The sequence below is a fragment of the Fusarium proliferatum genome, assembly GCF_900067095.1.
Source record: "Fusarium proliferatum ET1 genome assembly, contig: FPRO_scaffold003, whole genome shotgun sequence".
Taxonomy (NCBI): domain Eukaryota; kingdom Fungi; phylum Ascomycota; class Sordariomycetes; order Hypocreales; family Nectriaceae; genus Fusarium; species Fusarium proliferatum.
Genome location: NW_022194792.1, coordinates 1,526,338 through 1,549,082, shown reverse-complemented (window position 1 = coordinate 1,549,082; position 22,745 = coordinate 1,526,338). Strand labels below are relative to the sequence as shown.

The following is a 22,745-nucleotide window of genomic DNA, read 5'->3' as shown; positions in this document are numbered from 1 at the left end:
TGAAGGCGCACGTAAATGAAGGAATCCCGACACTATTTATGTCTGTAGGCAATTGAGGAAATAGCCTTGGGGGGTTTGGCAGATGAAACAGGTTTCATTAAGGTGTTTGGTCCGCGGATGCAGCATCTCCAGGACAGAGCTTGTACCATTTGCTGACTCTCGCAGAGTAGCGGTAAGCAGATACTATGGTGCACCAGCGATATTTATGGTTAATCCGAGAAGAACCAGAAATATTTCCGCCGGTGATATGGTCGAAACAGCTATAGCAAGGATTCAATCTATCTGCTAAATGACCGAATTGTAGGGCTTTGGATTGGCTTCTTACCCCCAATAACTAGCATGACCTCAAATTACTAAGGGCACACGCAGTAGGACTCCAAAATTATACCTCTCGCAAAGTCCCCTTATCTATACAGGGAAATTTCTGGTTCTATTATCTCTAGCCGAGTTATCAGTTTATTAAAGGACCGGTTATTTGTAAAGGATCCGATTCATCCATCTTAACAGGTGACGTAAGTCTCACGGTCCCCATAAGCGTTTGGTCCTCTGAGGAGATAGGGAATAAGCAGTCATCCTCGGGTATGTGGCATAGTGGAGATTTGACCGCTCTGCTATTCTTTCTAGGTGAGATATCTCGGTAGTCGTTTCCCATACTGGAGAAAGTTGTCTTTTTATAGCAGTTTTCGCATGGGTACGAACTCTCCTCTGTGGATCTCAAGGGCCCAAGTGAAGCGACCTGCCTGACTCGAACACTTCAGTGGGTATCTCCGCGGACTGTGCTGTTCAACCGCTGAGTAATCGGGAACGAGCCAAGTGAGGCGTGTTGATTATTGTGATTCACTCACGGGTGGGTTCAAATCACTGTTGAGCTATGACCGGAAGCTCTGGGGTATATAAAGCCTCCTCTCCTACGTATCCTCTTAAAACCCGAGTACCATCACTCAGGAACTACTGTCGATCAGGCTTTTCTAAGGCATCTCTCACCAGAGCAATGAAGTTCCAGCTTGTCCCAATTCTCGCCTTTGCATCGCCCTGCCTTGCACAGGTCGCGGCTAATCCTCCCGAGGGAAAACATTACTCGCCTGTTCCACTTAACACCTTGTCCGAGAACTCGACGTCCGTCAATGTAGCGCCTTACCAGTCTAATACGTCGCTATACTATCTCGGCTACAAGGATGAAGACTGGTCTCGGCCGTTTGTCAAATACTGGAAACCTGCTGTGAAGCAAATCTCGGATGAAGTGCAAAAGGGAATCACTGAAAGCCCTCATGCCAGCAAGCTTGGTATGCTGCCCGCGGATCAAGTATGCGTCCCTGCTGACTTGTTCACTAGTTTTCAGCCCTCAAGAGGCGCCGCATTATCTGACCCAGCCCGGATACTTGCAGTTGGAAAACGGCTGGGCTGTGAGCGACGATAACAAACTGATGATAGCCATTCGTACTGATATGGGCAATGGTACGGTAAAGTATGACTGTAATAGCATAGGTGCTAACTATTGGCAGTCACGGGAGATATGTATGATTGGTGGTTTGGGTGGCACCTGGTTGACCCTCAGAGGCATGGTTTCTTCCTTGCACTAACTATGCTTAAATCAGGACTAACACACATGCAGATATAAACTTTGGAATCCAGTCGCTCATCAATATGCTTACCGAATGCCGAACGCAATTGACTGGAGTAACAAGACCTTACCCGAACGTTACATCGGATCATACTCTTGGATAGATGAGTTTATCGGTAATTTTGCCACTAAACTGACAGTTAACTTCGTGGACCCTGCATCTATCGGCTTCAACATTAGCGCCTTTGCATCGCAAGGCATAGAGACTATTGTTACTGCGCATATCACTGGCAGTGGTACGTGAACCCGCCAGGTTCTATTTCTTAAGCTGATCTTTTCTAGGTCACACTACTAACGTCACTGGTAACTCCTACCTCATGCATCAAATCCGCCGCAAGGATGATGGACAGCGAGAGTTGCGATCTCGATTCTTCCTTGACATCTTTGGAGATACCCAAGGTCATGATCTGGGCGTTCATTGTGCTGTTGAGATGTCACGTAAGTCTTCGATCCTCTTCAATTGTTGCAATCACTCATCACTGATAGACTTGGCAACATTTCTGCCCCAACTATTTGCGGAGTTCAAAGATACAGTTTGAGCCGAGAATGATAGGGCGTGATCAACATCTTCACTGATGAATCAAGTGGCGTATGGCGAAGGTGAGCATTTCGGTAAATGCGGTAACTGGCCTTCAAGAATGGACAGGGGGGTTGAAATCGGGCTTGCTGTCAGTCAGATGCCCCCTTCTCGATTGGTTCTTGAGGGCGGGGAAGCAATGAATAGAGCAATCTGATTTGGTGGTCATGCTTATCATGCATGCGGTTCTCACAAGGCATTCTTCCCTTAGCTCTAGATGGCTTTCACACAAATAACTCAATGAGGACTGGCTTCCAGGACAATGACAATTCCGCATTCCTAGCACCACAGGATCCTGATCTTCCACCCTACTAACTACCTTTAAGTTGTGCTAGTTTAAGCGCTTGATCATATCGACCACTTGGAGATCCTTCGTAAACCGCCACGCCTTCACTCCTCAGCTACCACTATTGCACTATTTCCAGTCAGCATAGGCTGCACAGCATCATACCGACATGCTATATCTCGGGAATCATCTAGTTGCTTTCTTTACATTTCTTTCAGTACCAGCCCTAGCAGATTCTGGCGATGACTTCAGCAACAACCTGTTTTCTGACCTTGCCCCGTAAGTTCTTTGATTCACTCCTATGCCTAGCGATAACTGACTCTGGAGAGGTTACTTGCATTGTTTGGAGAGCGGGTGACAATGCAATTCCTAAGCCAGTCGATGGGCTGGGCCGACTGTATCATCTTAGCGGTGGCGCCCCTTGGTATTATTACAACTATCGTTAGTGCTATCCGGGTTGACGGACCGCCTTGGCTGAAGGCTATCATAGGCAGGTCCAGAGAGAATCTATCAGCCGCTGAGATGGAGCTTATGTCATCGACATCTCAAGAAACTTGTGAGCTATGGAACGGGAGGGATATTGTGAGATGCCAGGGGAAAGCTCCTGTTACAGAGTTTATCTGTCTTGCGCCAGTGGCAGGTAGTGGGACCATCAAACGCATCAGGTTCTTGAAGCTAAGTGAAGCAATTGATCAAAAGCTGGTGCGAAAACAGCGTATGTGGCTCCCTCTGTTGAATTCCAACTGGAACCTGACTGGCACTTAGATGAACAGAGGGATGATATCTCCAACATGCTTGTCCCATCAAAATGGAGCCGCACAGAGCCCCAACGTGTCGAAGAGAGTAATCAGAGCCCTGAAGGTGGTATAAAATACTTTTGGGATGGCTTTAGATCACACCGAAAGAGTAGGGACATTGAAGTGCCGACGCCGATATTCCTCGAAAGTCGGACACCAGAAGCTCAAGCTCAGCCACCCTTGGCATCTGAACTGATTGTCCTGAGGAACACTACGACTCATGCCCCAAATATCACCCTGAATCGACATCATAAAGTCGACCGAGGTCATTTATACATGGTTGCGAGCTTTGGGATTCTCCTTCAAATTGGAGTCCTGGTCTACTTTGGTTTCATCACCTACTATCCAACTTTGAAATTCAAGAAAAACAACAAACAGGTACTTGGGTACGCCTTCCCTTTTGCAGCAGCTGGCACAGTACTCCTCGTCTTGGGGATGCTTCTCTCCGCCCATATTGTCAATCGTAGTACCACTGAGGAGAGATATGAACCAGCTCAAGGCCGTGAAATCAGGATGATCTGGCTACAGCAGAAGCAGACGGTGAGTGATCAGGTCTTCGGATCATTCGCTTTATACCCTCGACGGTCTCCACAGGCTATCACTACTTCAAAAAGAAATTCGACCACCGATTTCAATCGGAGGCGTGACTCCGAATCATCAATAGAGCCCCTATTCAACGATACGAGCTCAGCCTCCGATCAATCTCACGGAACACAAAATGCAGCATCATCTTACGACTTGGAGTCGGTACCAGCCTTCACCCTTACTGTCTTTGCAACATTAGTTTGTCTAGCTGGATTCATCATCCAGTTTATCGGCCTGAGAGCGATGCATTGGTCAGCGGCAGTGGGACAACTCATCGCCGTCACAATTATGACCATTCTTCGAGCTATCATCCGTCTAGGCTTCATTGCCCCTTTAAAATACTCCAATTTGAGGGATAGGTTTGAGCTTGATGGGCTTGCTCTGGCCCTAAGAGACCCAAAGCTAGGCCCTGATAGTGGACCAATGAATGACGATCACAATTTTGACTTCGGTCTCTCCAAACATCGAACCTGGACGGTGGTATTGAAAGGGGATTCAGACATCGAAACACCAGATCAAGGTGACAAATCTAATCCAGGAGAACTCTCGGTAGAGCGACGAGGCAATGAAGCACAAGAGATCTTGGAAATACGAAGACATCTAGCGCAGCTAGCCGGATGGGGTGGACCAGCTTCAAGAGAGGCAAACTCTCTTGCTGAGGCCATTGAGGTCACGATGAACACCTTATGTCCGTGGGAAGCCTCTGAGCCACCTACTTGGAGCTGGACAATTCAAGTCGATACACGCGCAAAAAACGAGGACCCTAAAACATTTCCCGTTTCTTTACACTTGAAGCACCTGAAAGGGCAGTGGAAGGCCCGTATAGATGAACTCGACTCAGTCTTATCCTTGTGGCTTGCCTCGATAGACAAAGAGCGAGAGTTGGCTTCAACTACCTCTAAGACAAAAAGGTTGGGGGACGATGACGAATGGTATCGCAAGAAGAGTTCCCAGACTAGGGGCGGTCTGGTACTTCTGGGAGAGCGTACAAAGTATTTGGAACAGGCATTTGAATGGTGGCTGCCAGCAGACGCACCAAAGCCTCTGGAGATCAATGAGAGCGAAATCAAAGAACAATACGAAGAGGCATGGAGGGTTGTCGGTACGAAATTTCGCGAGGGCTATTACAAGTCATCGCTTACTGAGTCCTCAGACGAAGAGGAAGAGCGCGAGCAGACGAATGTCGGTGATTCTGACGAAGTAGACGACGAGGACGAGGAGAGTTCTTTTGATTCTCAAACCGTCAAACCGGCCACATTCTTCTCTATTTCGTCGAACGACAGCCTGGAGCATCTTTTTGCTAGGCACATATTCCATGCCTTTGTTTGGGCAGCTGTTTCGAGGATGGAAGCCCCAATCGATCAACGTTCAGAGATGGAGGTAGCGGGAACAGTAATCCCAGGCGAATGGAACAACATCCGGCTTCGTGGCACTATACTTGCTAGGCTAGTAGGATCAATCGGAAGGTCAGGTCTAATGGACTTGAACCAGGCCTATCTCACACTTATACCTCCACTGCATGCTTATGCACGGCTTGGGGAGTTGGATTGTGTTGTTGAAATAATGCTTGGCCAAGACAGTACACCATGAAAAGGTTTTAAACTGGAGAGCAGCTTATGAGTCTTATGACGCTTTGTTGGACCTCGCAAGTCAGTTTCGCGAAGATAGTTTCACCTTCAGAAGAACGGTTGCGATAGCGGTTGAGTACATGCGAACCACAGCTTCATTGCCTAAAATACCAGAAAGTGGGGAGGATCAATTCTATGAGGCACAGTCAATCTATGAGAAACTGTCACTGCGACTCAGCAACCGCGCGTACCTGCGGATCCGGGATGATCTGGACATCCTATATAATCGACAGCAGCGGGGATCATTGATCTCTAGGCACAATGATGGACACCAATTCGAGATCACCAGCTGCGGCTTTTCACGGTTACACGACCTAACAGCCTATCGTAACTCTGAGAATGAGCGTACAATTCCGGTAATTGAAGAGATGCTTTCCAGAACTGGTCATCTTGCTGAAACACGATTGGCATTTGGAGAGATAACAGACGAGCTACATAAATATGTTAGAAGTCAAGACATCCTTGGATGGACCCCGCTTCACTATGCCGCAGCTTGGAAGAATTATGAAGCGCCCTACTGGATAAACAGCTTGCTGGCCAAGGGGGCTGATCTTGATGCTACTGATATTCGAGGTTGGACGCCACTACATTATTCCATTTGGAACCGCAATCCCTGTGCCGCTCGGAAACTTCTCGAGCAAGGTGCAAATACGAAAATAGCAGGGGTTGATGGCATAACACCTTTGCACTGCGCCGCTGCAAAAATGACGGCGCGTGTAGTTAAAGAGTTGATCTCTCACCCTAGGCAGCGCGCGGATCAATTTGCTACGGACAACTTCGGTAGGATTCCTATCCACTTGGCAGCTCAAGAAGGCAACACGCATGTTATCGCCACTCTCCGCCTGAGTATAAACGAGAAAGATCGGCAAGGCCGGACAGCATTTCATCTGGCAGCTTTCAGCGGGCACATGGAAACAATTTCTAAGATTGTCGAATGTGAAACCAACTTGAATGAGACCTTTGAGCCTTTTCAATTTTCTCAATCGTACACAGCCCTGCATTGGGCTGCGCAGCAGTCTAAAAGGGAACTTGTGGCGGTGCTTCTCAATTCAGGGGCTAATGTTAATGCAAGATGCCGTGTCCAGATGACCCCTTTACATTATGCATGTCGTGAGAACAGTCTAGAGATTGTTGATATTCTGATCAACAGTGGGGCGGATGCCAATGTGGAAGATCAATACCATTGCACTCCGCTATGGGATGCAGCGAGTTGTGGAAGACTTGAATACGTTTTTAGACTTCTCAAGGTGGTTGATATCGATATCAATGCTCGGCCTGGAACAAGACGTCATGGGAGCCCCTTGAAAGCTGCGATTGAGAGAGGTCATGGTGACGTGGTAAGAGTCTTAGTTGAAAGTGGCGCTACAATAAGTGAGGATATATTAGATTTTATAGCGGGTTCAGATAAATCAACAAACCGTCACGGGGCGGAGGAGAGTGAAGAGGACGGTGACGACGACAGTGACGAGCAGGCGACGGGAGACGACAATGGGGAGGCAGAAAGCGAGGGGAACAAAAAGCCAGGTCTCAAAATTGAAGACATTGAGATGTATATACGTGCCGCCTTTTCACTTCGAAAGGCTTTCGAGGAGCATGTTCCTGGAGAGATGGGAGGTATCATACTATCAGAGCTAATACGACGGCTGTCCCCCCCATAGCCGTTTTATTACTGCCTCTGGTTCTTTTGGTGCCGACAGATCTTGGTCGAGCTTCGGAGGTAATTAGACATATACGAAGACATACTAACGCCCTTGCCAAAGTTTAAAGAGGAAAAGAAGTTCTGCCATATTGTCTTATAACAAAGATGATGGTAAAAGTCATACTGCGTTCATGGTTCCAACAGCTTGATCAAAGCCTACGAGTGCCATAGATATAATGCAGTTCATAGTCATATTGGGTGACGTCAAGAAACCTATCTCAATCATCAAAGGCCTCTTTGTGTATACAGGCACAAGTGCCATGGACTCATCAAATACCTCCAGCCAGGCTTCCAAGAACTCCGAGAGGTGAAGGTGACGAGACTCGACAGGAACCTTTTGAAAAGGCATAGTTTGTAGGTGGATTTTATCGCGGTGCAAGACCCTCCTGGAATGCCATGCTCCTATCAGAAGGGCATTAGAGAGACTTCTTCGGTAACAGAGTGCTAGAGAAGACGGTCGACGAAAATACTGGAGAGGCTAAGTGATGTGATGATTTGGGACGCGGCCGGGACCAGATGAACTCAACTACACATGTGAAACAAGGTGAGGATATATCATTTCCTAGGTTCTAGAACGCAATTAAGGGGCCGAGAAAAAGACAAAGTCATGTCCAAAGTCAAATAGAGAAAAGGTTCTGCGCATAAGCAGCAGTAATGAAGAAGAGTAAGCCAAGTACATTGAACACTATCAATCGGGGCGGCTCATCGATACAGAGCACTTGAACATTGGAAATGGAACTGCAACCTTGTTCAACAGTGTTCATGAACCCATATCACATATGAGCAGGTACACTCAAATCTCGAGTTAATGTTGCTGAATACAACCCGGTTGAACACTACCCTAAGATACTCATGTACGAACGGCTGGGAGATTGTCTTGCGAGTTTGTTAATTAGAAATTGACTTTAGTATGAGCGTCTCTTGCTTGACCCTACTCTACTGGAGATATCCTTGCCGTCTTTCAACCTCATCTGCAGGGTCTGGCCTAGCTCACGCCAATCATCTCACAAAACCATCGTGCAGCCACAGTACTGTAGCTTGCTCTCTCGAAACCCGAGACCATCATCAGCATACACCTATCAATTGGTGAGCCTCCCAAAGCCCATCAACCCTCGATGGCGCTGGCTCCTACGGAAACATTTCCCTGGCCCCCAACTCTAGGAGGTCGTGTTCTGACAGCTTTCCATCGTCGTAGTAGTGCTCCAGGTATGCCAAATCACCATCCTCCACTTTAGCCACGTACTCGCGGGCCTCAGATGGAAGCTTCATGGTAGTGGGAATGCCCTCTTGTAATTGTTAGTAAAGTCTCGTAGGCGGGGACATGTCGACTTACTGAGATGAGGGTTCTTGGCGAGAGATTCTTCCGGCGTGGTGTTGGCGAGCTTGTCCTAATGCTCATCCCGAACCTTGCGCCGATTCTTCTTCACATCAACGGTTTTGTTGTCCTTGTGGACATTGGTTGTCATGTCGGTCGTGTTATTGTTAATTTCTGCAGATGAGTGCTCGGCAGTTTCAGGAGCATTCTTCTTGTCGGGAATCGACTGTTCCTTGGGAACATCAGTGTTCTTAATAGAGTCGGTAGCCATCTTGAGGTGATGGTCGGTTGTTGCTTGGGGACTAAGGTAGGTTTCGAGGTTGATTGTGCCCGGGACCGCGTGCTATGCAGAAAGGAAGCAAGAGAACAATTGAAGGGAGAGGTTTTGGATTTGGAGGGAGCCAGAAGGGTATGAAATGAGAAAAGTCGGGCTACCAGTGGCTATTCGCGGTGCGGTTGCCATACCACTGTGGATTACTGTTATGCGACTGTGCAGCAGTGGCAGATGGGATTCTCGTAAAACTGACAGTGGCAGGCTGTTATCATCAGACCCGAGATGAACAAGCCACTCTTGCTCGCTTGCCGATGGAGAGACCGGTAGGATTATACAAGCCAAGAGAGTTAAGTTCTCTATGTTGATTTAAGCTCTAGGGTGCAGAGATAGAGAGGAAAAAGAAGAATAGGTATACAAAGACCAGGTCTCAAAACTTTAGATATTGAGAAGTATAGCTCCGCCTTTTTACTACGAAGTACTTTCGAGGAGCAGGCTCATGAAAACCCCTCAGAGCTAATCGGACAACTATGCCCCCCAAGGCGGTTTTATTGCGGCCGCAGGTTGACCCAGGCACCCGAAGTATCTCAGCTCTGGTTCAAAATTAATAGAATATACTACACCAGACTCCCGTTTATGCCCCAAGCTATGGGGAAAACGAGCTTCTGCCACATCGTGTCATTCCAATTGAGATGCTGACAAGAGCCATACTGGGTTCCAGGTTTCCAAACCTTCATTAAGGTATCACGGATTCGACTAAATCCATGGTTGGGGGCTTTTAAAGCATAAGGTGCGTCGACAAACAAACATATCATCAAATTCTCCCCTGTAACCATATGCGCAAGTCACATCGTGCATCTATAGCCAGGTAGTCTAGTCAGTCAGTCAAGCTTTGGAAACTTATCCTCGAGCCTCGAGGTAAGGAGACTTGGAGGCTGACCAGTCTCAGAGCAGCTGGCCTAACTCTATATGGGCTAGTCCGGCTTGTGATTGGACGACTCATCTCGGTTATGCAGTCTGACAAGTCTGACTGTCAGAAAGTTGACAATATCAGCAGCGCTCTGTCATCTTTTCTCAACCGAATTCGTCAGCTTTTTCTTCCACATTAGCGTTCTCTCAACTCTGCCCAGATCCAAGCGATTTATCCATCATGAAGCCCAACTGGGAGCCATTTGTGAAATCTACTGAAGATGATTGGACTGCTGTACCAGACCCCGCCCAGCGAAAGCGGATCCAGAACAGGCTGTCCCAAAGAGCCAGGCGTATGTAGTACGACAACGCGCCTACGCGAAATGGCTAGACTGATTTGTTCCAGGGTCACGACTTGCCGGTAAACAGAAGCAAGCGACACAGTATGAGGTTAATGAGGACGCGGGAGCCCTTGTGAGAAGAGATGCAGGTACCAGTCCTGGGCAATCATCTACCGAGGGCTCAAGCATGGCTGTCACAGAAGTGTTCGATGCAAGCCTATTTCATACCCAATACACATCGGAGCAACCCACAATGGACAGTCATTACCTCATCTTGACCGACTTGACCGCCGCCACCGCTCTAGCCGTCATAGCCCAGCGTCTCGACCTAGACTGCCAGCGAATACCAGGCTTCAACATTAGAGCCTTGGCCGACAGTCTTCCGTCTAATATAGCGCCTACTCAATTACAGAAGAGCGTCCCTCACCTGTCATACCTAGACATGCTGCCCTGGGCATCATTGCGGGATAAACTCCTCAAGTCTCTCTCTATTATTAACGAAGAAGAGTTCGCGCGTGATATGCAGTATGGAAGCTTAAAGGTATGGGGGACTGTACCATGGGACCCGATGGGATGGGAGGTTGGCGAAAGCTTTGCGAAGCGGTGGTGGTTTTTGATGGATAGTGGGATACTTCAGACGACTAACTTCTGGAGGTCTCAGCGAGGAGAAAGGCCATTAACTCTAGCATCTCTGCAAAGCTAAGCGATTGAATTTCTATCCTTGGAACTAGTTCCATGGTCTTTTAGATTATCTGGTACTTGCAAATGAACGCTGTTGCAGGGAGTGTGTTCTGACCACAATTTCTCTCGGCTGCTTCAATCTGACAGTCGGAATGACCAGGGTGTCAGACTCTATGAAGGAAATGACAACATTGGATTGATAAGCTAAAACATAGTCATATATAAGAATAATGGCGTTTCTTCCCCAGAATAAAATATTGTCGAAGACACTTTCTCAGCATCATTTTACTTGTACCCGACGTTCTGTCACTCTTGACTTATCACCATGCAAGCGGCCTGGACGCAACTATTCCCACCCAAGCCTACTTTTACCGAAGATAATGTTCCTTCACTAGAAGACAGAGTCTTCATGGTGACGGGGGGGACTAATGGCGTCGGCCTAGAGCTAGTCCATATGCTGTACTCCAAAGGAGGCACAATCTATCTTCCGGCCCGGTCCGCCACCAAAGCACAAAAGACTATCGAGAGCATCAAAGCCACATACCCAGAGAGCACTGGCAACCTCAAGACACTTCACATTGATCTCAATGATCTTGCATCCGTGGCAGCCTGTGCCTCTACCTTTCTCGCGCAGGAGACGCGTCTCGACGTGTTATGGAACAACGCTGGAATTAGCGCCACACCATCACACGAAGTTACTGCCCAAGGATATGAGCCACAAATGGGAATCAACTGCTTGGCACCATTCCTGCTCACAAAGCTCCTGCTCCCCGTCTTGAAGCAAACAGCTAGCAGGAACCCTGGTCCTTCGACTCGAGTCATCTTCACAGGCTCAGGTGTAATGGACATGATGGCCCCTCCTGGAGGTCTTTCGCTGGCCGAGCTTACTCCCGGTAAACAATCCAAAGACCCAACACACAACTACACAATTTCCAAAACAGCAAACTGGTTCCTCGCCTCAGAATTCGACCGGCGTGTGCGTTCAGATGGTATTATCTGCATTTGCCAGAACCCTGGAAACCTGTCAACCAATATCTGGGATCGCGTGCCCTGGCATCTCAGAGTACCGAACAAAGTCTTTCTGCATCCACCTAAGCGAGGAGCTTATTCAGAACTCTGGGCTGGGGTCAGCACAGATGTTAAGCTTGAGGATGGTGGTAGGTATGGCATCCCTTGGGGAAGATGGCACCCGAGCCCGAGGAAGGATCTTGTCCAGAGCTTGAAGACGAAAGAGGACGGTGGTAGTGGAATTGCAGCGGACTTCTGGGATTGGTGTGACCAACAGACAAAACAATTTGTATAAGTCGACAAGATTCCTACTTATCAAGACCGGGCGTATGATCAACAGGGTACGGTTCACGGATAGATAATGGTATAGATTGACAGGAGGATATTTCCAATGACAATTACAACTCATAGCCTTACATAACTCATCCTATGTGTCCCGTTGCTAATGGTCTATACAGACTTTGATACTAAGTTCTGCAATCTTCCCTCTTCATAAACCTCGGCCTCTACCAGCCTATCCGTCTCCTCTATCCTTCCATCGCGAATTTCGAACCTAATGACAGTTGGAATAGCCGATATGTTCCACCTGAGCTTGTGTGGATTATCCTGCTTCTTCCACCTGTGGCTCTGTCAGCTAGCACTCTCCAACTGTCTAGAATAATCACTCACCCAGGCCGGGGACCGACACTCTCGTAAATAGCCTTGGGCCCGTCCGGCTTATCAAATGTCTCTTTCAGGAATGGTAATGCAGCTCGAACATCGGAGCACCACGGTGCACCGGTTTCCTCATCGTTTGAACTGGTGAGAATGACATAAATTGGCCCGTCACCTTTGGCAAGAGGAACTAGGTCCTTGGGACTCGACAACTGGACATCTTTAAGGATCGGCATGATTTCAGCTATTTTTTGATACAAGTATATGTCCTGTGAGTAACTAGTGTAAGCTATTTATCCTTCTAGGTAGGTGGGTATCAAGGCGATGGTGTCATCGGACCCATGGATTATTACACCGCGACCTGACTCATATTGCCTCTCTAGCGCTCCCTCTCTTATTCAGAAACGACCACAATGCGGAACCCATTACCCCGCCAAAACCCAGTCGGCTCAAGACTCCCACGATACGTGCACGTCGCCTTGGCTCGACCACTCGAAAAGCACCCTCCTCGCAAAACTCTCCTGATTGAACCGTCCGCCTCCAGATCCTCACGACCATCTGAGCTTGTCCACGGGTATTTGAACGTTGGCGTCGTCATGTCCTCTCCCCATAAAGTTGTGCACCATTCCCATACTTGGCCTGACATGTCGTAGCAGCCAAACGGTGAGCGGGACTGGGGAAATAGACCGACGGCACATTTATTGTTCAGTCCTAGTTCTTCGCAGTTTAATAGACTCGTTGCGAAATCGGTGCCCCATGGGTAGATGTTCTGTCCTGCCTGGGACTCGCGCTGATCTCCCCTTGATGCTCTCTCCCACTGGGGTTCTGACGGCAGTTGTACAGTTTCGTTAGGATCTATTTTACCTGCCTTCCTCCATTTCTGCGTAACCCATTGGCAATATGCTCTGGCGTCATGCCATGAGAGATCTGTTGCTGGTGTGTTCCGCAAAAATGGATCATAGCCATCTTGGCTCAGCCAAGTTCGACCTGTCTGCTGCACAAACTCTCCGTAGTCTCGGTTCACAACTGGAAACGCGCCAATTTTGAAGGCTCCAATATGAAGCCTGTGAACAGGCCTGGAGTTAGGATGATTGCACGATCCAAAAATGCTTGTTCCTTCTGTGACTGCGACCAACTCTGTCAGATTGCGCGGGTCTCCAAATAGTGAGAGATAGCGACCGGCCATAACCCGATAGGATAAGGGGAGGGTTCCAGTCTCGACCACCTTAATTAGGCGAGCGATGGCTTGGGTGACCAAGGGCGTATTGTTGATGTCTATGAACTCGGAGGCGGCAAGTGCAGCATATTGAGCCTTTTCCTCATCAAGGTCATGCTCATACCGATCTAGAAGTTCACAGATGAAACTCTCCTGCTTTTCTCCCTTTGCAAGCCGATTCAGAAGACTTCGAACAATGGGCATTGCCGATTTAGCATCTTGGTCAAAGATATCCAGTGTCTCCTGAAAGGATGCTGTCTGTAGTCGCGCAGCCACCAAAAGGTCTTGAACTGCGGTGCACAAGACGAATGGCCATTTCTGTGTCGTCTTTGTCAGAGGAGTAAGTTGGCCGTGCCGCTGATATTTCCCTTCGTCCAGCGTACCATGTAGAATATCTTGACGTGCTTCGGGGGTTAAAACCCTTAGCCAAGCATCCAAGGCAGATTTGCCGGTATCCCCACCATGTCCTGCCGCTAGGGACAAGGCAAAAACAGCTGGTCTAGAAGCACCGTCTCCAGAAGCATGGTTTGTGTCCAGATTCAGTTTTTGAGCGAGCTCATGTCTTTGAGTGGTCAGTAGTGGTAGTAATTGGAGCTTTGCAAAGCCCACTGGCAGGGTCCAATCTTGAGTTTCCTCGTCTCTACCCAGTACGAGCAGCCTGACGTGCGGTCTTGGAGTAATAGCGTTGGCTATAGATGTGATGTGCTTCATCCCTTGCGATCCTGCGTTTTCGGTGCCATCCAGTATAAGAAGCAGTTCGTCATATTCTCTTCCTTTTTCTCTACTGTCCCAATATTCAAGAATTGCGCTCAGATTGCCAACAAGATCTGCAAGGTCTTGCGTGTTGGCGACTGTGACGAGCAATGGCAGCATTCTCAGCCCATTCAATATCTCCTTCCGTCTCTCGCCGTTTTCATTGCGGGGAATTGCGTCTCTGTCTCTCTCAAAGACACCAGTGGCATGACCAAATATCAGGTATTCTGCAAAGGTCGTCTTGCCCGAGCCACTTTGGCCGGTGAGGAGTAAGAACCGATTGTCTCGTACGGCTTCGAGTGCAGAGATGTAGACTGCATCCTCGCTCGTATTGCCACCTTTGTGTTTCCGCAAGCCTTTGGCTGCCTTGTCTTCAACGGTGAGGTTCACAAGTAGTGGGATGTAGCCTTCAGATAAGGAAACGTTCTCATCATTGTGGGTGGTGTATAGCGTCTTTTGACCTAACGCGACTCCGGCCCGTTTGAGCGAAGACCAGTCCTCCATATCCTGCGACTTGATCTTGTTGTGTGGGCGCGGCTTAGGATGCTTGAGACCTCAAAAGGTGTCAAGTACTGAATGAAGGGGATCAAAAGAAGGCTTATAAACGCGATTGAAATTATTTTCGGTTCCTAGTATCCACATAGCCAGAGCACGTCATTTTATACCATATACATGCCATTGCCTCCATGGGTCTCTGATAGACGTCGTTTGTTATCAAGCACAAAAGGTAGCTCCATCGAAATAAGACAGTAACAGTGAACTTGACCGGTCTAATAATGCCATGAAGTCTTCCTGAAGCTGCCGATATCGGAATATGATGAATATGACTGTCCTCATTATTTGCTCCTGCACCGTGCCTGTCTACATACAAAGCCCTGTTCTTCGACTCTAGATCAGCATGTTTGTTACTCTCGGCGACTCTTGATGTCTTATTCTACTCCAGGAATTTGTAACTACGTCAATGGCAAGTTGACTTCGCCTTATTTTGCCTACAGTAGAGCTATCCACCACTTCTCTAAGCCCTGAGATTACTTCTTTCGGCCATACAGATACTTCATCGCCGTGATGCTTAAAATGGCGATTCCGCCAAACAGGATCAAAATCTGATAACCATACTTATACTTTGGTGCATCGTATGTCGGAAAAAGAACCACTGTAGTAAATTAGCTCTCAAATAAGCCTTAATCGCGTTGTGTGAATACTTACACGGCACCCAAAGAACCCAAGCGTACGACACGAGATTAGCCGTAGCGACTAAAAGCTGCCTCGTGTTGGTATCAGCAGCGTTCAACCCATATGCCCAGCTCTATTTCACATTAGCTGTGAGCCTGATAATAATACCGCATCGCTTACAATCAGAACAGGAGTACTTGCTGAACCAGCGTAGGAGATGTAGTAAGCGAACATGAGAGCGGACTTGGGAATATCCCAGACCGAAAGAAGAATATTGGCCACGATCATCAGAAGCGTCAAGGATGTAATTAGCCAATAATACTGCTTGGTTCGGTCCGCAATCATGCCCCAGGCAACAGTTACAACGATGGCAAGCGCATTTCCACCAGTCGGTAGGTAGTTGATCTTTTGCACACTGTAACCCTCTGCCTTGAGCCAGAGGTTGAAGTAGCTTGTAGCTGTGTGGCAGGCAGCGACCATTCTGTGAAGTATAAGCCACTACGATATGGAACCTGGCGGGATTTTGACTTACGTGTATGGGATGACAAACATCCAAATCCTCCATCCCAAGTAGATTCGCTTGATCTCAGCCCAGTTCAGTTTTACCCGCTCTTTGACGCCAAACTTGGTGATCCGCTCCTGGCCATATTTAATATGCTGTGGGATTGTAAGTTGACTGGTCAGATTTCCTTCCAATTTGACTCACTTCTTTTGTCCAGTAAAAGGCCCTCGTGTTGTGAGGGTGATCAGGCAGTCCGAAAAGACCCCAGATGGCCACGGGAACTGAGATTACTCCGTCCATGATGAACAGCCATCTCCAACCAGCGAGGCCATGCCGCCCGTTCATACTACTGTATAAACCAGCTTGAAGATATCCGCTGAACATGCTGGCGATAGACTCAACCTCGAGAAGAATGGCCAGGCGCTTTGTCAGCTCATTAAGACCATACCAGCTGCCAAGCATGGCGATGTATCCAGGAAAAGCGCATGATTCGAACAGTCCTATGAAGAAACGCAAAGCGTACATCTTTTGGTATATCAGCCAGTAAAACTTGGAAGATGGGAACTAATATCTTACCACTTTGATACTGTGGGTGAAGCCCATGCCAATGACCAAAGCCGACCAGCATATCTCACAAGTTGGAATCAAGATGGAAGGGCGGATATGGCTTAGCTGCAGCATCTGGGCCGGAATAGTACCGACCATGATGCCCAGACTGAACCATGTGCCAAGCCAGTTGCGTTCATTGCCATAGAGATCGAGATCTTCTTGCATGCCGCTGACAAAAGCGTTACCTCAGAAGCGTTAGCGAAGGGCAATGAATACAAAATATCTAGCCTAAGAACTCACTGTAATTGGTCTGGTCCAAATACTTGATAAAGTAGCCAAGCAAAACCGTTGGACTAGGCGCCGTTAGCTGGGCGTCTCGCTAATGCAATGCAGTGCGGGACGAGAAAGAAGCCACGGCACTACTTACAAGAAGATCAGATCTAGACGTCTGACATATGCACGGTATTTGGGATCCCCGTCAATGGAGTCCCAAAAGAAACCGGCAACGCGACGCCATTTAGAACCGGACTGTGCATTGGGGTCAGGACCATGGTCGATGGCTTCTGTGTCCAACACGGGACTGGTTTTGGCGTCGAGGCTAGGCTTTGTCGCGACTTCAGCGTCACTATGACTGTGGGTATCAATTTGATGAGCCATTCTTACCGCAAGCTTTGTCTTTTGCTTATCATGGCCAGGGAATAATCTGGGAGTTATATAAACATGACTGGTGATGGACACGAAATTGCCCGATAGAGTGCAACACCTTAGTCAAGAAAGACCAACTATTATTTTCCGCTATGGATCTATTTCCCCTAGTTCACAATCCATAGGCAGAGTTTCACCGAGAATGGGAACAATCCCATCTCTGATCGCACTATGGATTTAGGCGAAGTCGTGATAGCAGTCTGAGATGAACCTGATAAGCTGATGGCGCAATAATAGTCTGAGGCTGCGACAACAAGCTAGTACTAAAATGCCAAAGCGACATAAGAGTACATGGGATCAGTATGGGGAGCTGTCAGAAAAAGACGTATTTCTATGAACTTGCTCCTCGATTTCTCCCGACCAATGCCATTGCAATCCGCTATGGTGTCATTCAAGACGTGGGGCGGCGTCCACATTTAGAAACCATGGAACTGGAGCAGTCGATATTGATAAGAAGACATGATAAGTCGACTCGGATATGAATCACAATCACAGAATATAGCCAGAATGTCTGATGTTCTTCGCATCGTTCTGGAAAACGTCGACTTTCGTCTGCCCACGCAGGTGACCGATGACAACAGTGTCCTCGCTCTCAAAAGTCTAGTCTTGGAACCTCTGATTCGATGGCAGCCAGACGGCGAGGTCCTACCAGGGCTCTTTGACCGATGGGATGTTTCAGACGATCAACGAACATGGTTCTTTCATATCCGAGATGGTGCAGTTTTTCACGATGGAGAACCTTGTGACGCCCTCCTCATTGTCGAGTATATCAAGGGCTTCCTTGACTCACACGATTACTTTGGCATGGCCTGGAGCTATAGTCGATATTTCGCCAACACGACATTCACCGCCGAGGATTCCAGAGTGGTTAAGATTCAGCATCAAGATCCATTTGCAGATCTTTTAAACGTCCTCAATGACTTTTGGCCATCGAGGATTGACTCGAATGGAAAGCCAATCCTCGGCACAGGGCCGTATCGCGTTGTCCACTTTACGCGTCAAGACAGCGTTGGGTCTGCAACACTAGGGCTGTTAGATCCTGCTCAGCACCCAGATTGGCCGCGGCAAATCATTGCCACGGCGGCTCGCAGCGGTGAAGAAAGGCTGAAGCTTTTGCAAGGTGGACAAGTGGATGCAGCCTTGAACCTGGAACGCATTGACGACCTGAGTCTTCTTGACTTCCAAGCCTCGCTACGGTGGGGAAGAGTTTTAAGCACCTTGTCCGTCATCTACTACCTCAATTGCCCAGAGGGAATCTTCTCTTCGCCGCAGGTGCGCCTCGCTGCCAATCTCGCCATTGACAACCAAGCTCTGGTCGAGGAAGTCTACTTGGGCCTTGCAACACCAGCTGCAACCGTCGTCAGCCCTCACCATCTTGGTTTCAAGGAATCAAACCTAAGCCCCATTCCTTATGACCCTGAGCGAGCGAAAGAGCTCATCAAGCACCTTGACCTGAGCAAGCCTCTTCGCCTGCGCACGCCAGAATGGATGCCGGAGCACGCTATCAAGATAACTGAGTTCGTCAAGAGATCCCTAGAGGCCATTGGTTTCAAAGTAGACGTTGAGATCGAGACAAATCGCCCAGAATACGCACGTTCAATAGGGCTGCGGAAGAATATTGGTGATCTAGCTTGTTTTGACTCGACGCCCAACACAACCTTTCGGGTTCTAGACGACAAGGTATCGAGCGAATCACATGGTACGTGGTGGCTGGGGTATCATGATGATGAGTTTCAGAGGTTGTTTGCAAAGGCGAGAATAGCAACGAAGGGAGATGATAGGAAGAAGGCATATGCGGAGGCTTTGAAGAGGGTGCATGAAAATCCCCCATGGTTGTATATCGCTCATCCGGATGTCATTTGGGCTACCAAGCCTGGAGTCAAGCTCAGTATTGGTCCATCTGGAGTGTTGGAATTAGGCAAGTAAGTGCCTAAATTAAGCTGAATAGGTTCTTCATCAGGCAATGTACTGGGGACAAGCGGAAATGATGAGGGAGTCATTTAGAAGTCTGCTGTTTGTTTGCAACAAGGCTTCACTAGACTTTGTAGAATAGTGCAGGATCAATAATACATTGACGCTATCCAACTCTCGTCGGTGAATATCGCTCTGCCAAGGCACGTTCATGCACTCCGCGAAAAAGAACGCCCTCCTATGACAGGAACGGTTACCCTGCCCAGAAATGCATTTGTAATCTCCGATGATGAATCTACCAAAGTGGAGTGCGATCGCGGAGACCTGCGATTCTGATGCACCTTTTTGGGTTAATCACCTTTTGGGGTGCAATACCCGGCGTCGGATCGTGTATCCGACATCAGTCTTTTTTTCCCACCGTTTCTCATTTTCAATCCTTTCTTGGCAAGATCAGGCCTTTTATTTCAAGACTTACTGTACCGTGAGTTACAGTGTAGTTGGTGAGGAAGTCAAGACAAGCGACCATGTCTTCGCCGGAAAAGACTGCCGAAGCGACGGCGGCGAGTGAGCCACAGACCGCCACAGCGAATGCGCCCTCTGTGTTGGACAACGAATCAGCGGCTGTAGACATTGAGAAGAGTTTCGCAGCTTGGGTATGTGTCTTTGGGAGCTTTCTGTTTTTGATGCCCACATATGGTAAGTATAGCGCCACTTCAGCCCTATTACCCGTCATTCACATCTTCTAGGCATGATGCAGTCTGTCGGAACGTTCCAATCCTACCTCGAGTTGAATCAGCTCTCCGATTACTCAGCTGGCGATATTGGCTGGATTCCTGGCATGTACATGTTTGTGTCAATGCTTGTCGCCATTCAGGTTGGCTCCTTTCTTGACCAGCGCGGTCCTTTCGCTATGAGTATTGTTGGGGGAGGCGGCATTGTTATTATGTTCGTTCTGCTAGCTGAGTGCAAACGGTACTGGCACTTTATGCTGTGCTTTGGAATTTTCGGTGGGCTATCGACTGCGATTGCTGGCACTATTCCCGTAGCAGTGGTCGCAAAGCTCTTTTCTCGGAAGCGCGGTTTCGCTATCGGAATAGCCCTCACCGGTTCATCGACAGGAACAGTGATCTTTCCCATTATGCTTCGATCATTGCTCCCAAAGCTGGGTTGGAGCTGGTCAATGAGAATACTTGCCTTCGTCATCCTCGGTATCTTCACTCTCGGAACAATCTGCTTCATTCCTTACCGTCGACTTGTCAAGCTCGTCAACATGCCGATAGCCAAGAAAGGCGGTCTCTCTCTTCTCAACTTCTCTGCCTTCCGGTCTGTGGCTTTCACGCTGGTTTGTGTTATGTTCTTCGCTACTCAGTTCGTTCTTTATGGAATCGGTGGCCTGTTGCCGACTTTTGCGATTCAGGCTGGTTTGACGGCCGAAACTGGCTATACACTAGTTTCTATCATCGGCGGTGCTTCGGCTTTTGGTCGTGTCATACCAGGCTTGATTGGCGACAAGCTAGGCCATTACAATGTTTTGATATTTATGATGGCTTTGACGCTGGTCTTTATGGGTACACTCTTTGTCCCCTTTGGCGACAACAGCGTCGTGCTCTACGTGTTCACAGGTATCTGGGGTTTTTGTTCCGGGGGTTTCTTATCTATAACTCCAGGTAAGAGTCGTCTCCAGTGATGACAAGAAAAGCATCGCTAACAATTTTAGTATGTGTCGGCAAGACATGCGAGCCAAAAGATTACGGACGATATTATGGTATGATCCCTGGCTTGCTTTAGATATTACCTCGCTAATCAGCTTACAGGAACCATGAATTTCGTCATCAGCTTCTCTTTACTTATTGCCATTCCAAGTAGCGGCACAATGATAGACAAGATGGGAACTCAAGCTCTTAGCGGCTTCTTGATGGGAGTTCTAGCTCTCGGCCTGGGTTGCTTGTTTGCATCACGCGCCGTCCTGGCGGGGAACTGGTTTGGAATCAAGACCAAAATCTGAAACGGCTATAGGGATACATCAGAAAAGATGACGTTAGACACTAAAATGGCATATGAATAGATTTAAGCTTGAGTTTCAACAATATGGCTCTTGACACAAGCTACTTGTATCAGTCCACGGAACAGGAACTTCTAAACCCGGGTCATACAATGGTGCTCTCCTTCGTTGCGGTAATCTGGATACCCGAGGCTCCAAGGTGATTTTATGACGAGCCTCAACCTCTCCCGACACATTCCGATCCACGTCTCCTTCGTTTAGGAGGAGAAGCGCCAGCTCAGGCCGATGTTTCCTGACATCAAACGTTGTGATATAACCCTGTCGCTCTCCAGTTTTATTCGCATCACAGAATGCATCGACCGTGAAAAGCCAAAAGCCAAAGGCTGGCCTCACAACCTTGGTTATGTCTTCATCCTGAGATTCTGTGGGTTCCGAAGCTGCAACTCTCTCTATTTGTGGTTCTTGAGAAGGCCATGCACTTCCAGGCTTTGCTGACCATCCATTACCTTCCCATTGCAACCAGTCCTCGGTATCCCCGAGGTTACAAATCGCTCGACGAGGATTGAAGGCAAGTAAAAGACGGTATCGTTCTTCACATGGTCTTACTTTTATCCCTTCTAGAACTTGCAGCCATGAGTCATATAAACGCTTGGGATTGCGGACGTGAAGATGGCTCAGATCGTCTTCGACAGTGCGAGGATCAAGCCCAACACGCTCGAAGCGGTGTGGCATAGCGTGAATGGGAATTGACCTTTGGAGGATCGTCTTGCGGATTGTTGAACATCCATTTTCACCACCAATCATCTGCCGAATAGATTCCTGGATAGAAACCAACCAAACTTCATCAAGACCACTGATGATTTCTTTGAATATCCTCATCTTTGAGGGTTCGATTTCAGATGGCCTCATTTCATGGAGACCGGATCGACGTCGTCCCAGCTGGTTGCTACAGAGTGCAAGATTTCTGATACCGACGTTACGTGGATCATGCTTTATCTTTAAATCGCACACAAAGTCCACGGTAGCCATCGTGCCATCCTTTATATGAAGAAAGTCATATTCAGGGTTGATATAGGTCGTTCCAGAAGTCCAAAGGCCATAGTTGCCTTCTCTGTCCGCAAACCAGCAGGGGATGTGGACCCTATGAAAAGACAGCACTGCCTCTCTGGATTCTGTATTGACTCTGAGAAGCTTGCTGAGGAGTCGGTGGCCGTTGACAACTGGATAGTAGGTTGGATCAATCCTCCCAGGTTCTAGCGGAGGAAAGTGAATACCATTCCGAGTGTGGTTGGCGCAAAATCCGGCGTGCGAATGGAGAAAGATCTTGATGATTCTTTGGTGCCGGAGAGCCCATGTCCAAATTGAGACTCGTATCTCTGCTGGAAGTGAGGGGAACAGGATGAACGAGGATGGCCCTGCAACATTGGCCCCACGGTTGAAGATTTCTAAATGACTCTGAGACATTGTATAATATGTGCAAGATATAACCTCTCAAAAGAAGCGGCGTGGGGGAGGATGTTGGCAGTGGAGTATGCTGAAAGTCGTAGGATTGCTGACAGTCA

The 22,745-nt window shown here is 48.2% G+C and overlaps 11 protein-coding genes across 11 annotated transcripts; 6 read left to right on the top strand and 5 right to left on the bottom strand.

Moving 5' to 3' along the window:
• Positions 1-991: 991 nt before the first annotated feature.
• Positions 992-2,160, top strand: FPRO_06566 (uncharacterized protein; the record flags this gene model as incomplete). The annotated part of the gene is made up of 6 exons (XM_031228507.1): positions 992-1,283; positions 1,333-1,455; positions 1,503-1,515; positions 1,613-1,857; positions 1,904-2,059; positions 2,108-2,160. 6 exons carry the CDS (start codon positions 992-994, stop codon positions 2,158-2,160), a joined length of 882 nt encoding a protein of 293 aa, XP_031078836.1.
• Positions 2,161-2,653: 493 nt separating this feature from the next.
• On the top strand, positions 2,654-7,152 carry FPRO_06567 (uncharacterized protein; the record flags this gene model as incomplete). The annotated part of the gene is made up of 4 exons (XM_031228505.1): positions 2,654-2,763; positions 2,814-3,199; positions 3,250-5,315; positions 5,461-7,152. 4 exons carry the CDS (start codon positions 2,654-2,656, stop codon positions 7,150-7,152), a joined length of 4,254 nt encoding a protein of 1,417 aa, XP_031078835.1.
• Positions 7,153-8,321: 1,169 nt separating this feature from the next.
• Positions 8,322-8,779, bottom strand: FPRO_06568 (uncharacterized protein; the record flags this gene model as incomplete). The annotated part of the gene is made up of 3 exons (XM_031228504.1): positions 8,322-8,479; positions 8,527-8,575; positions 8,621-8,779. The coding sequence occupies 3 exons, from the start codon at positions 8,777-8,779 to the stop codon at positions 8,322-8,324; spliced, it is 366 nt and encodes a 121-aa protein (XP_031078834.1).
• Positions 8,780-9,929: 1,150 nt separating this feature from the next.
• Positions 9,930-10,732, top strand: FPRO_06569 (uncharacterized protein; the record flags this gene model as incomplete). The annotated part of the gene is made up of 2 exons (XM_031228503.1): positions 9,930-10,041; positions 10,095-10,732. 2 exons carry the CDS (start codon positions 9,930-9,932, stop codon positions 10,730-10,732), a joined length of 750 nt encoding a protein of 249 aa, XP_031078833.1.
• Positions 10,733-11,035: 303 nt separating this feature from the next.
• FPRO_06570 (uncharacterized protein) lies at positions 11,036-12,013 on the top strand (the record flags this gene model as incomplete). Its single annotated transcript, XM_031228502.1, has 1 exon — positions 11,036-12,013. One exon carries the CDS (start codon positions 11,036-11,038, stop codon positions 12,011-12,013), a length of 978 nt encoding a protein of 325 aa, XP_031078832.1.
• Positions 12,014-12,168: 155 nt separating this feature from the next.
• FPRO_06571 (uncharacterized protein) lies at positions 12,169-12,608 on the bottom strand (the record flags this gene model as incomplete). Its single annotated transcript, XM_031228501.1, has 2 exons — positions 12,169-12,337; positions 12,388-12,608. 2 exons carry the CDS (start codon positions 12,606-12,608, stop codon positions 12,169-12,171), a joined length of 390 nt encoding a protein of 129 aa, XP_031078831.1.
• Positions 12,609-12,766: 158 nt separating this feature from the next.
• FPRO_06572 (uncharacterized protein) lies at positions 12,767-14,845 on the bottom strand (the record flags this gene model as incomplete). The annotated part of the gene is made up of 1 exon (XM_031228500.1): positions 12,767-14,845. One exon carries the CDS (start codon positions 14,843-14,845, stop codon positions 12,767-12,769), a length of 2,079 nt encoding a protein of 692 aa, XP_031078830.1.
• A 524-nt stretch (positions 14,846-15,369) lies between these two features.
• On the bottom strand, positions 15,370-17,222 carry FPRO_06573 (uncharacterized protein; the record flags this gene model as incomplete). Its single annotated transcript, XM_031228499.1, has 8 exons — positions 15,370-15,494; positions 15,548-15,647; positions 15,695-15,995; positions 16,047-16,171; positions 16,221-16,541; positions 16,593-16,810; positions 16,866-16,918; positions 16,993-17,222. The coding sequence occupies 8 exons, from the start codon at positions 17,220-17,222 to the stop codon at positions 15,370-15,372; spliced, it is 1,473 nt and encodes a 490-aa protein (XP_031078829.1).
• A 555-nt stretch (positions 17,223-17,777) lies between these two features.
• FPRO_06574 (uncharacterized protein) lies at positions 17,778-19,196 on the top strand (the record flags this gene model as incomplete). Its single annotated transcript, XM_031228498.1, has 1 exon — positions 17,778-19,196. One exon carries the CDS (start codon positions 17,778-17,780, stop codon positions 19,194-19,196), a length of 1,419 nt encoding a protein of 472 aa, XP_031078828.1.
• A 509-nt stretch (positions 19,197-19,705) lies between these two features.
• Positions 19,706-21,186, top strand: FPRO_06575 (uncharacterized protein; the record flags this gene model as incomplete). Its single annotated transcript, XM_031228497.1, has 4 exons — positions 19,706-19,877; positions 19,928-20,848; positions 20,899-20,946; positions 20,996-21,186. 4 exons carry the CDS (start codon positions 19,706-19,708, stop codon positions 21,184-21,186), a joined length of 1,332 nt encoding a protein of 443 aa, XP_031078827.1.
• Positions 21,187-21,261: 75 nt separating this feature from the next.
• FPRO_06576 (uncharacterized protein) lies at positions 21,262-22,647 on the bottom strand (the record flags this gene model as incomplete). Its single annotated transcript, XM_031228496.1, has 1 exon — positions 21,262-22,647. The coding sequence occupies one exon, from the start codon at positions 22,645-22,647 to the stop codon at positions 21,262-21,264; it is 1,386 nt and encodes a 461-aa protein (XP_031078826.1).
• Between the last annotated feature and the right edge of the window lie 98 nt (positions 22,648-22,745).